Genomic DNA, 12,782 nt, shown 5'->3' with positions numbered 1-12,782 from the left:
CCTCCTCTCTTTGCTCTAATACACCTGAAGTCTCTCGGTCTCTTCCTCTCAGCTTATTTTTCATCTTATCTTAACATTTTATGTCAAATTGGTTTCTGGGAGTTTGCCCTAAATGGAGGAAAGCACCTGACTTCTGGGGACCCCTAAAGAATCCCCGTTCATGAGTCGTTTGTCAACCAGCCCTGGAAATATCCTCTACTTCACCGAGATCACACCGCCGCCGCCGCCGCCTATTTCACGACGACATGCAGATGAACCCCTCTGTGCCACTTTCTGGTGTGACTCAGCCGTCACCTTTAGTTGAAAAAGCAGATTTTATTGGTTTAACCAGGTAAACGAGGGGTGATGGCAGTGGGGCCTTTAGGCAGCATCTCTCCCCCGTGTTACTCGTGTTTAATAGTCCCTCTGAGCTCTTCTGCATGACGAAGCAACGAGCAGTCAAGAGCATTTACATAACATATGTAACCCTGTGTGTGTGTGTGTGTGTGTGTGTGTGTGTGTGTGTGTGTGTGTGCACTTGGCAGCCATTGTCGAGGCGTCACAGCAGAGTGTGGTTACTTGCAGACAGCTCCTGATAATTACTGTTATAAAAGAGACGCTGCTTTTGTTCCCGCCGGGAACTCGTGTGACAGCAGCCTGATGTTAACAGCTAATCAAGTGTGTGAGACAGAGGTCGGTTAGCTGAGAATAAGAGTTGACGCCCACAGAAACAGGACGGCCATGCAGAGGATGTTTTGAATAACTGGTTTTGACCTCTGTATGTGTGTGTATGTGTGTGTATATGTGTGTATATGTGTGTGTGTGTGTAAAGATGGCAGGCGTTGGTACAAATCTTTGAAATTCTTAGTAAATAAATCCTCGGCCGTCTTGGTTGGAAGCCTCCAGCGGTGATGAGACTTTTCTTAATCTTCTGTCAGAGGAAACAGTGGGGATGGAGGCTGAGAGGCTGCTGGTTCTAATCCCTCTTTAAACCAGTGTAGGGATAGCTTATAATATAATTAAGAATAAGCATTAATATGACACGTGTATGTAGTCAAAAGTTTGGAACCACCTACTCATTTTTAAGGGTATTTCTATATTTATTATTTATGGTTTATTTGATGTTGACAACAGCTATCCGATGCAGGTATCTGTGCTAATTTGCAACACTCGTTCCTAGAAGGGCTTTTGTGAAAATAAGAGATTAAAACAGTGAGGTAAAAAGAAGGCAGACTGAGTACAGCGAGATACAATAAAACACATGTTCAGTAGTAACATAGCTACAGAAAACTAGACGTGAGTACAGGTTTGTTGCTGAATTAACCAGGATTTGGTTGCTGCCTTGAAAGTTTGGAAGTTTGCAGCAGATTTCAAGCGATCAGGTGCAGTTGCTGCTCCGGTGGATCTGCTGCAGCTCTTTAGTCTCTTTTTGTATTTGCAGAAAGGCTGAAGAGCAAATATTTAAACATTTAAACACAAGCTTTACATAATGAAATATATTAGTCATATTTAGTTAAAATGCAGCAATGATAGTAGATTATTTGTCCAAGATTCCCAAGGCCTGATTGTAAAGACTCTCTGGATTTGATTACTGACTGGTTGGCCTGGGACCAGTTAGTTAAACCACAGGACAGATGTGAGAATAACACTGAATTTAGCAGCAGCACAGTCAAATGTCAAGCAGTTTCTTATCATCTTAAAACAGCTGAGGTTGGCCTTAATCGTTTCACAAATCTCTTTGACCTTTGAAATTGAACTGAGAATCTAAAAATATCCCTAAATATTTCCTCTGTTAGTTCAATGAGCTCATCTTTAATTCCAACATTCAAAGGTTTCTGTTGCTTTTTAATGGAGACTTTGTTTTCTTAGTGTTTAGCATCAAGCCAAGCTGATATTTTTTAAGGGTTTTTGGTGAGTTTATCTGCAACAGCATCATATTTTTACGTTATAGAACAAAACTGAAGACGTCAGAACTATAAAATAACACATATGGAATCGTGTAGTAAACAAAAAAGTGTCAACAAACCAAAATATGTTTAAAATTTTAGATTCCTCAACACTGTTTGTCTTGATGACAGTTTTGTTGGTAAAATCTGAACCACCTGGATGGTTTTCAGTTAACAGGTGAGCCTCGTCAACACTTAATTGGTGGAATTTATTTTGAATGCGTTTGAAAGCATCAGTTGTGTCGTGCCGAGGCGACGTTGGTACGCAGCGACTGCTCAGCTAATTAAAGAGAAACGACGTCCATCATTACTTTAAGACATGGATGAGCAAGTGTGTCCAAACTTTTGACTGGTACTGTATGTGCTGGTGAAATACACTTTTAAAGCTTTTTTATTTTTGATATATTTGGTGTATTATTAGTAGGGATGCACGATATTATCGGCACGTTATCGGTATCGGCTGATAAAAGCTCTAAAATGAAATATCGGCATCGGCAAATTCTAGCGAATTCTGCCGATTATGAGAGGCCGATATGTCGCCATCTCCTCCGCCGCCTGACTGCGCTTCCCTCAATGGACTGTTTCACCCTGACAGTCCCGGTGCTTCCTCCGCAGGCTCCACTTCACTCAGCTGCCCGTCAGACCCGCTGCTTCTTCCCACTTTAACCTGAATAACAAACCAGGGCTCGGTGCTCCACATAAAGAGCCGGGGCTAACATTAGCTGGGAGGCTAGCAGAGGCTAGCTGGCTGTGCTTCCCTCTGGCCATGCTGCGGCTAACGCTCCGCTAGCCTCCCAGCTAACGTTAGCGCCGCTCTCCATGTGGATCCAACTGGACCACCGAGCCCCGGTTTGTTATTCAGGTTAAGTGGAGCCTGCGGAGGAAACACCGGGACCGTCAGAGAAAAGTCCGTTAAGGAGCTACTAAGTTCGGCTGCACAGATAGGAAACACCTCAGCTGACAGGATGTACCACTCTGTTTAAAAAATAAACTTCATCTTCTTCTTTTTGGTTTATAACGGCGGTTGGCAACCAGCGTATCAGGTGCATTAGCGCCACCTTCTGGTCCAGAGTGTGGACCAGAGATTAAATCCTGCACATTAATCCTGTCTGTCTAATAAACTCAATGAAAACTCTACTGCTGCTCCCACTTGGCAGGTTCATTAAAGTTTTAATGCTGAGCTCCTGAATCCAGTCTTCCTCAGTTCTTCCTTCATATATTGTCTTTCTTGATCATACTTAGTACAATCTATGCTTGCATGCATAATAGTCTCCTCAGCCAGCTGGAAAAAATATGTGCATATATCGACATCGACATCGGCCACAATGAGTTGGAAATATCGGCATATTGGATATCAGCAAAAAATCCAACATCGTGCATCCCTAGTTATCAGTCAAGTTTACATCCAAATGTAATCCAAATTTTCACAGAATTTTCTCCAGTTGTGTGAATATCAGCAGATAAACGAATCCTCCAGAAGAAGAAGAAGACACGACAAGGATGACGTCATTAAAAGAGCGACAGTCAAAGCTCCAACGATGGAAAACATGATGGAAATATGACGTTTTTTGTTAGTTTCATGTATTGATGTGAGGAAGGTTACAGTCTCCTCATCATCGCTCCACACAGATCTGATGTTTTCAGCTCTTCATTCATTCATTCATTCAGTCTGTTTACATTTGATTTTTCCACACAGATAAAAGGAAACAGGAAACACTTTTTTTTGTGTGATATTTCCAGCGTTTCCACACAAAAAAATAATTGAAGTTCAAGGCAGGTGGATTTATTTAGGATTTAGGGAATTTACTTACAGGAATGTGCTGTTTTTGCTCCAAATTTCAGTCTTCTTCTGTGGCTTTTTGACTGTTAGTTGGTTTGAATATTTGTATATTGTTTGTATATAAAGGAGGAGTATGAAAGAAAAAGAGGCAATAATCTCTCCTCTTTTCCTTCGCACTTCTCCTTTCTTTCCTTTTTTTCCTCTATTTTTTAATTTCCTCACCTCCTCTGTCTCGTTTTCATCTTACCCATGATGCACCGTGCTTTTGAGTATGTCAACATGAGGAATTTAAGTCCAATCAGAGCGGAGGAGGGAGGAGACGACAGATGATGAAATCTGCTCTGGATCTCACCCAGCGGCCGTGACTCATCCACAGATGGCGCACACACAAACAGGACATAAACAAAACAAAAAACGAACACAAGTGCTTTCACAACGATTCAATTCTGAGTAAAAAAAGTGTGTCTGAGTTACAAACTGAGTCCATCTCCTCCAGTTGTTCAAGTCCAGTTTAGACATTAAGATTATTTAAAGTTTTAGAGACTTTCTTACTGTAATTTTGACATTTTGACATTTTGACTTAAAGGTGTAAATGTGTAGAATTTAGCGGCGTCTAGCGGAGCAGACTTGGCAGAAATGGAATATAATCTTCATAAGTATGTTTTAATTAGCGTATAATCACCTGAAAATAAGAATCATTAGAATGAGCCTTTATATCTACAGAGGCACCGCCATGTTGCACCGCCATGTTTCTACGGTAGCCCAGAACAGACAAACCAAACACTGGCTCTAGAGAGGACCTTTTGCGTTTGTCATGAGTTTCGTGGCCACCGTAGTTTCTCCTGCACGCTTTGAAGAACAGTCACAGTTGTTTTCATATCAAAATCGTAGTTTGAAAGGTTTTTTTAATCATAACTTGCAGATATAATAGTGTCTTAAGGAGCTATAGTGAGGAGAATACGACTGCAATAAACAAATTTCTTCTTTTTGTCAATTTTGATCAAATAACTGCACAGTCAAGACAAACATCCAGGAGACGTTCTGATGTCTTCACAGAAAACAAGTCTTCAGTTCTTTGTTTTTTTACATTTTTGTGGAGCTGCAACAATTAATCGATGAGTTACCGACTATTTTGATAATTGATTAAGTGTTTTGAGTTCAACTGGTTCAGCTTCTTAAATGTGAATATTTTCCGGTTTCTTTAGTCTCTGTGACAGTAAACTGATCACAACAGATTAATCGATAATGAAAGATAATCGTTAGTTGCAACTCTAATCTTGCTACTTAAATTTAAAACTTTTTAATTGCCTTTAATGTTTATGCTGCATTTCCTTTGTAATGTTTTTATGTGCTCCAGAGATAACAGTAACCTTCCTCTTCCTCTTCTTCACTTTATTGATCATGAGTTTATTATTTGTTTGGTTTCAGGAATCGACTACAAGACGACCACCATCCTCCTGGACGGGAGACGAGTCAAGCTGCAGCTCTGGTACGAGACACATCTCACCCAGCCGTCATCTCCGTTTCCCTCGTCACGCTCTCTGAGGTCATGTGATCAGCGGCAGAAAGGCTGATTGTGTTAAAAAGGTTTTGGTGTAACTCAGTCAGCAGAGAGTTTTGGACCAAAAATAAACAGGAAGCATGTGAGGCTGCTTTGACTTGATAAAAGGCTTTTTCAGGTGACACAGCCTCTGGCAGATGTGTTGGCAGCAGCTGGCTGAGTCTCTAAACTCCTTCTTTCATCCGGAGTCTTGTATCTCTTTTTGTTGGTTTCTGCACTAAACTATCAGTCTTTTAGTCTCCACTCATAGTTTTGGTTTTTATGTGAAGATTTCTGCTTCTAGACTTTAGTTTGTGCTGCTCACAGGGTTAAAAAAATAACATTTGAACAAGACACTACATTTTTCAGCCCTGAGTAGTGTCTGCAGGTTCCGACAACCTCCACCAATCAGACGGTTAGTGCAGCCTTTATATGGCCTGAGAGGCAAAAACCATTTACTGGCGTGATGTCACCAAGTCCCAATTGTTGAATCAAGTTCCAAGACTTTTAAATTTTAATTAGGAGATAAAGCTGATAGATTGTTGGCACGGCAACAGAAAAAGGATGTAATTCACAGCTGAGGATGTTGACACAATATGATCTGTATTTCTGAACAGTAGACCTCAGCTTATATTATCTTTCCTTAGAAAAGGTTGAGGATCAATGTTTGCTACATGAAAGCATGTACAACATATGGACGTCCATGTTTTAAAAGAGGCACCGGTTCACTCAGAGAAGTAAGCTGTGGGTGGGATTATGATGCACTTAAAGCTCTGCAAACACACTCAGCTGCAGCTCTAAACTCCCGGGCCTCTCAGAGGTATTTTTAGAGCGGTTTTGCTTTTAGCCGAGTCAATATTAAATTATTAATCTGAAACTTTGTTTGATGTTTAAGCGGATGAGACGCTTTAGCTCTGTTGTGTGTCTCTGAGTGTGTGTGTGTGTGTTAATAACACCCTCTTCCTCCTCTGGCTGCACACACTTTGAGTAAATTCATCCAGCGGTGGTAACAAGTACATTTACTCAAGTACTGTACTTAAGAACAATACTGAGGTACTTGTACTTTACTTGAGTATTTCCATGTGATGCTACTTTCTACATTTCAGAGGGAAATATTGTACTTTCTACTCCACTACATTTATTTGACAGCTTTAGTTACTTTTCAGATGAAGATTTGACACAATGGATAATATAACAAGCTTTTAAAATACAACACATTGTTAAAGATGAAACCAGTGGTTTCCAACCTTTTTGTCTTTTGACGTCTTACAAAAAGCAGTGTGTAGTCGGGGTCACATTTCACATGTCTATGAGTTGTTAACAGCTCCACCAAATAGTGATTTTTCCCTCTAAACTTCTCACATGCTTTCATTTCAATAAATGTTCAAATGATCCAATATTTCAGCAAAAATCAAAGATTAGAGAAAAAGTCCAAAAACTGAAAACAGATTTGTGTATCAGAACTTTGTTTTTTCTTCTTTCCTCTCCCATTAATCATCTCACCACCCCTCAGATTTATCTGCTGACCCTTTGGAGGGGCCCGACCCCTAGGTTGGGAACCACTGGACTAAACTAGCTAACTGTATATAAAGTAGTGTAAACTAGCTTCACCTCCAGCAGCTACAACAGTAACATGCTGCTCTAACACTGATGCTTCACTATTAATAATCTAATGATGTCATATATAATAATATATCAGTCAGAGGGACCAAACCACTACTTTTACTGCAATACTTTAACTACATCAAGCTCATAATACTTATGTACTTTTACTGCAATACTTTAACTACATCAAGCTCATAATACTTATGTACTTTTACTGCAGTAGGATTTTTCATGTATATAATGGAGTATTTTTATATTGCTGTATTGGTATTTTCTTGATGCTACAGTTTCATGAACACCGTCACTTTCACAACAACACAGATAACTCCTGTTAGGGATCATTTACTGTATCTCTCTATACTGATTCTTGTAAATAACACTGGTGTTGAGAGTCCGGTCCTGCTGATAACAACAGATGGAGTCCCTCACTATCAGTTCACGATGAATCTATCTTGTTTTGTTGGACCACCTGACTTGCAAAGTGGCAGCTGCCTTCTATCTGGCCCGGTCAGAAGCAGCAGGCCGGCGGCCAGCCAGCGTCCTCGTGAGCCAACCAAAACACTGCTCTGGTATTCAGCTCTGGAGAACGCCTCTGTTGTTTTTCACTCTGTAATAAAAAAAACATACAGTCCCATGTTTTCTAAAAGGGGGTGGATAGTATGACAGCATGGAGAACTCACACTCAAAGAGGTTTTTATTATGATTGTGGCAGTTTTGCAGTTTTACCTTCATCTTATATTCACTTCAACAGTACAGAGATATGTTCCATAATGAAAACTTACAAAATAGCAATAATAAAAATACAACTTCATTTACAATATATAACACATTTCATACGAAACAATGCAATAGAATGTGTGTGTTTTTTAATAAAAGAATTTAAAAAGGAACATTCATAATGCAGATTCTCAAGACAAAGTGTGAAGGTTTGGCTGCTCCGAGTCAAAACCAACAAGTCAAGTCATGTCAGGATCAACTATTCTCGACTTGCTTCATCTTAAGTCTTTTGTAGCACAGAAGGATTAAAGGGGACCTGTCATGCTTTTCCTTATTTTCAGTCATAAACATGGCACAGTGTCAGATAACGAGGTAAACGTACGTCCTCGTGAGCAAAAAGCAGCGGCTTCAGACTGCTCTGAACGCTCGGTTTACATCAGTTTTTTCTACTTTCAGGCCGAGTTGACGTCGGCTGGTGACAGATTTCTTTATCTGGTCATCTGCTCTACACACAGCGCGCCAGTTCACCGCTCTGCTCCGCTAACATTATGCTGTTTTTTCCACAACGAGCTATGACTCCATTACACAGCAGGGCAAAGTAAAATAAGTAGTTTACCTGTTGGAGGTGTGCTGGTCGTCTGCAGCTCTTCATCAAACATCATCATCATCACTGTGGCTGTTTCTGCTTGTACTATTCCTCCTTTTATTATTTCTATCTGATCTAATCAACAAACAGCTTCAAATATCTCTATATGTTGTTCTGTAGACTGGTTTTAGCGCCGCTAACGAAGCTCTGCTAATTCAGTGAGGAACACGTTTCATTTCCTATAAATTCTTCACAATAAATACCATTATTTACTCATTTAAAAGCTTTTAATTTGAAGCAGTAAAGATGGAAATGTTGGGTTTGTATCGGCAGCAAATTAACACAACTCTGATAGGCTGAAAGCAGGCCAATCAGAACAGATTGGCCTGCATCAGGAGGCGGGCCTTGAAGAGACAGGAGAACTCTAAAACTGCCTGTTAGAGACGGAGGCTGAACTGAGGGGCTACATAAAGGGCCAGTATAAGATAAACAAGGAGCTTTTAACTGTGAACCGTGCAAAGCTTCTCTAGTGGAGTCCAAAAATAAAAACATATATAAACATAAAACCCTGCTTCAAAAGATCCGAACTATCCCTTTAAAAGCACAAATATTTTGGCCTTCAAAGAACAGACTGCTTTACTCCTCTGTATATCTAAAGAACAAAGACCTGCACCTGTCTGATGTCTTTATCCTGACTTTATTCGTTTGTCTTACTTTACGTTGTTTGTTTTGTGTAAAGTTGTTGTGTGCTATATAAATAAAGTTACAGCTTTAGCATTAGAGTGAAATAGCTTGACCTTTGACCATGATATCATAAAACTGACCCTGTTTCTCTGTGTGGTTTTCAGGGACACATCTGGTCAGGGACGATTCTGCACCATTTTCAGATCTTATTCCAGGGGAGCACAGGTAATCTGCTGTGTGAGAGTCTGTCACTGGTCACCTCTGGACAGGTGTTGTATTCTACCTGTTAGTCAGCTCTTCCAGGAGTTTTTCTGTGATTATTGCAGCCACAAATGCTTGATTTTGCAGCAATTGTGATACAATTTATGATGTTTTATGTGTTCTTATTGCAGTGAAATTGAGGGAATTTGGAAAAATTGTACATAAAGGAAAATAATGTGATTTTTAAAAAACTACTACCAGTGGAGAGTCATATGTAATCACTTCCTGTGCAACGTGATGCTGCAAGTTATTAGTAAGTTAGTTCAAAAAATGACAATTGGTCCAAATCACAAGTTGATCACAATTGATTTTGGCTATTTCATCATAAAAGTTGTAGTAATTTAGCAAAATTGCAAGATTTCAAAATTATTGCAGCAATTTCTTGAATTTATGTTAATTATTGCAATAGCAAAATTACAATTTCCTGGAGGGATTGATTAGTCTGACATGTAGTTACAGAGACAGTAGAAAACAGAAATATCACAGACTGTAACACTAACAGGAAGCAGCGTAGCTAGCTGGCAAATAAATAGAAGTCGAGTTTAAGTGTGCTGCCGCCTGATTTTATATTCATTAATGCTAAGAAATAGATTTTGCAGCTTATATTTCCTCACAGGCTTTAACCAAACATCTGTCCAGTTATTTTAAATGTGTCGGAGCCGTTTATGTTCTCTGTGTTTACTGGAGGTGAAGCTTTAAAGGTGTACTACGCAAGATCTGTCGGTTGCTGTTTGTAAACACACAGCATTCAAAGTTGGCCCCTCCTCCCCGGCTCAACGAACGAGCAAGACAGAGAGAGAGAGAGAGAGAGAAAGAGAGAGCAGCGGTGGTCGAGTGAGCTCGACAGTGAATGAAGAGAGCGAGCGGTGCTGGCGAGAAAAAAGCAGGGAAATGAAATGTTATTTTCTGATTGTTTAATGGTGGTTACATTCTAAAGCACAAATAAACACACCCACACCCACACCTCCGCACAACACTGCGGAGGTGTGACACTACAACACCGGATTTTGTGTGAACGCAGAGCTTCATCCTGTCCGCTGTGGCCTCTCTGCTCTGCGTGTGTGTTGCTCAGCGCTGCCCTCGCTCAAGCAGACACACAGACCTGCTGCTCTTTATACATCTATGACACAGAGACAGAGCGGAGCTGAGGAGAGACACAGAGACAGTGATGTAACCTGGTTGCTATGCTACCAGTCCTGACCTCACACCCTGTGCACTACTATTGGCTGGGGGCTCCACACCCACTGCCCAAAGGTTGGCGCCCAGAAACATCCCAAACAGAGCAAAATAATAAGAAAATACAGGCAGAGGGCAGAGTCTCTGCAGATAAATGCGCCGCTATACACTTCTAGTGGGTCATTAGTGATGATTTAGAGGGATTACTGTTGTATGAGTCTATACATTGCTCTTTAAGAAAATCTTGCATAGTGTACCTTTATTTCCTTGGACTGAAGCTCCTCAGAGTTTGTCTTTGTGTCGTCGCTCTGACCCTCAGACAGGCTGAGCTGTGAGAGGTGTGTGAAGGAATCCATCCCACACATCAAACTGCCACAGAGCTCTTTGTTTCATTCCCACTTTCCATTGAATAAAGTTGTGTTGTTGTCATCACTCATCAGGCTATTAGTGGGTACAGAAGAGGAGATATCACCATGGCAACAGTGACACCACCACCACAGCGAGGCTGAAAGCTGATCTTCAGTCGTCAGTGTCTATGCGTGCAGTCTGATAATGACCTACACATCCATCTGGAGTTCAATCATATGTTGAACCATAAATTAATACGCTGCGGGAGAAGAACTACACTTCCCATGAGGCTTTGGAGTGTTTTCCCCTTGCTTTTCCTAATAAAAACACTCTGATCTGACTTTATCTTTTGTTTCTGTCTGCTCCTCAGGGAGTTATTCTAGTGTACGACATCACCAACCGCTGGTCCTTTGATGGCATCGACAGATGGATCAAAGAGATAGATGAGGTCAGTGATCAATCAATCAAGTCAAATCAATCATTCAGTCCCTGTATGATCCACATGCTCTCTTTGTTTCTTGAATGTAATAATATGTTTTCTTCTTTTTTGTCTTTAATATTGTTCAATATGAATGTACGCCTAAAATGTGTCATTGTGCCTGATTTTTGTAGAAAAAAAAAAAATCCTCCCTTTTCTGTTTCCTGTTTACCCAGCATGCCCCGGGGGTGCCCAAGATCCTGGTTGGGAACCGCCTCCACCTGGCATACAAGCGTCAGGTGACCACGGAGCAGGCGCAGGTGTACGCGGAGAAGTTGGGCGTCACCTTCTTCGAGGTCAGCCCGCTGTGCAACTTCAACGTCACCGAGTCGTTCACCGAGCTCGCTCGCATCGTCCTGATGAGACACGGCATGGAGCGACTGTGGAGGCCCAACAAAGGTGTGTGTGTGTGTACATACATGTTACATACATGTTACATACATGTTACATACATGTTACATACATGTTACTGTGAATCAGATATATGTGGAAGGTTTTCTGTTTTTCTTCTTGTCAAAAAATCTCATGTTTGGATCCAAACCAACAATGAACTGATCTACTAACAAGTATTGTGTGTGTATCTAAAGCCTGATATATCTTATTCCTCTGTTGTTGTCCAAAAACTATTAAAAACACATCAGTGAGTCACACCGCTGCACTGGGTCACATGTTCCTTCATCATGAAGAGTTTGGTCACATTAGTTTGTTTAGAAACGGCTCCAAAGACTAATAACAGCATCATGTTTTCAGTCTCCAGAGAGTAGTTCTGTGTAAGGCAGACGCTACTGAGCATGTGCAGCAAAGCAGTTTATATTGTAAACAGCTGATATTTCTCCATTTCTTTTCAACTTGTATGAAGGGACACAGGATTAGAATTTGGAAAATATATGTTTCATTTCACCGTGTCTTTAAATAGCAACTTATCATCCTGTGGACTAATTTCAGCAGTTTTCTGGCCAAGTATGTTTATGCATACGAGGAATTTGACTTCAAGTGGCTCTCAATGTGCTCACACATGACAATCTTCAGAAAGAAACACAAGGACAACAAGCCGAACAAAGATAACCAAACATAAACATATCATTATTACTGTATGTACAAGCGAGTGGGTGAAAAAAAATAGATAGATACATATAGAAACAACAAGTAGAAAACATACAATAACTGTAAACAGGATACAAATAGTGCTGGAATAAACACTGAATGGATAAAAACATGATAAGTTACTTTATATACATACAGTAGGTGGTTATGAACAGTATATACAGCCTGTTCAAATACATAGTAATGAATTAAATGTATACATGTGGTTGCACATTTTGTATTTGAAATTAAAATAATATAAAGTATATACTGTATATAATTTACCTCCATATACTCAGCTATACATGAATTTAAAGTAAACAAACACTGGTGCAGGAAGCAGGAAGTTAAAAACTTAAACGAATAACATTAAATCAAAATAATGAGGGATGAAAATTGTAAGTGTAATAAAGTGACTGCTCACATCTAATAGTGGACAGCAGCTTCCTTCATGACTGATTCTATCTGCAGCCTTTAATGTGACGCTGCCCCCATGTGGACGAAATATCATTCAACAGTTTTACATTAACAGTGAAAGAAAAACAAACTCTTGTCCTAGACAGTAAATCTAATCTTCTTACTATTCTGATTATTATATG

The 12,782-nt window shown here is 40.2% G+C and overlaps 1 protein-coding gene across 2 annotated transcripts in view; it reads left to right on the top strand.

The window, feature by feature from the left end:
• The window catches only part of rab40b (RAB40B, member RAS oncogene family), a 28,215-nt gene that overhangs the window by 13,671 nt on the left and 1,762 nt on the right, over positions 1–12,782 (top strand). For both annotated transcript variants that reach the window (XM_042396280.1, XM_042396279.1), the window contains 4 exons: positions 5,134–5,194; positions 9,002–9,062; positions 10,993–11,070; positions 11,277–11,499. In XM_042396280.1, coding sequence (XP_042252214.1) covers positions 5,134–5,194; positions 9,002–9,062; positions 10,993–11,070; positions 11,277–11,499 — 423 coding nt within the window. The remainder of the gene's footprint in view (positions 1–5,133; positions 5,195–9,001; positions 9,063–10,992; positions 11,071–11,276; positions 11,500–12,782) is intronic.

The sequence above is a fragment of the Thunnus maccoyii genome, chromosome 20 (genome assembly GCF_910596095.1).
Source record: "Thunnus maccoyii chromosome 20, fThuMac1.1, whole genome shotgun sequence".
NCBI classification, from domain to species: domain Eukaryota; kingdom Metazoa; phylum Chordata; class Actinopteri; order Scombriformes; family Scombridae; genus Thunnus; species Thunnus maccoyii.
Note: the sequence above shows the minus strand (reverse complement) of the source record. Positions and strands in the feature narration are given on the sequence as shown.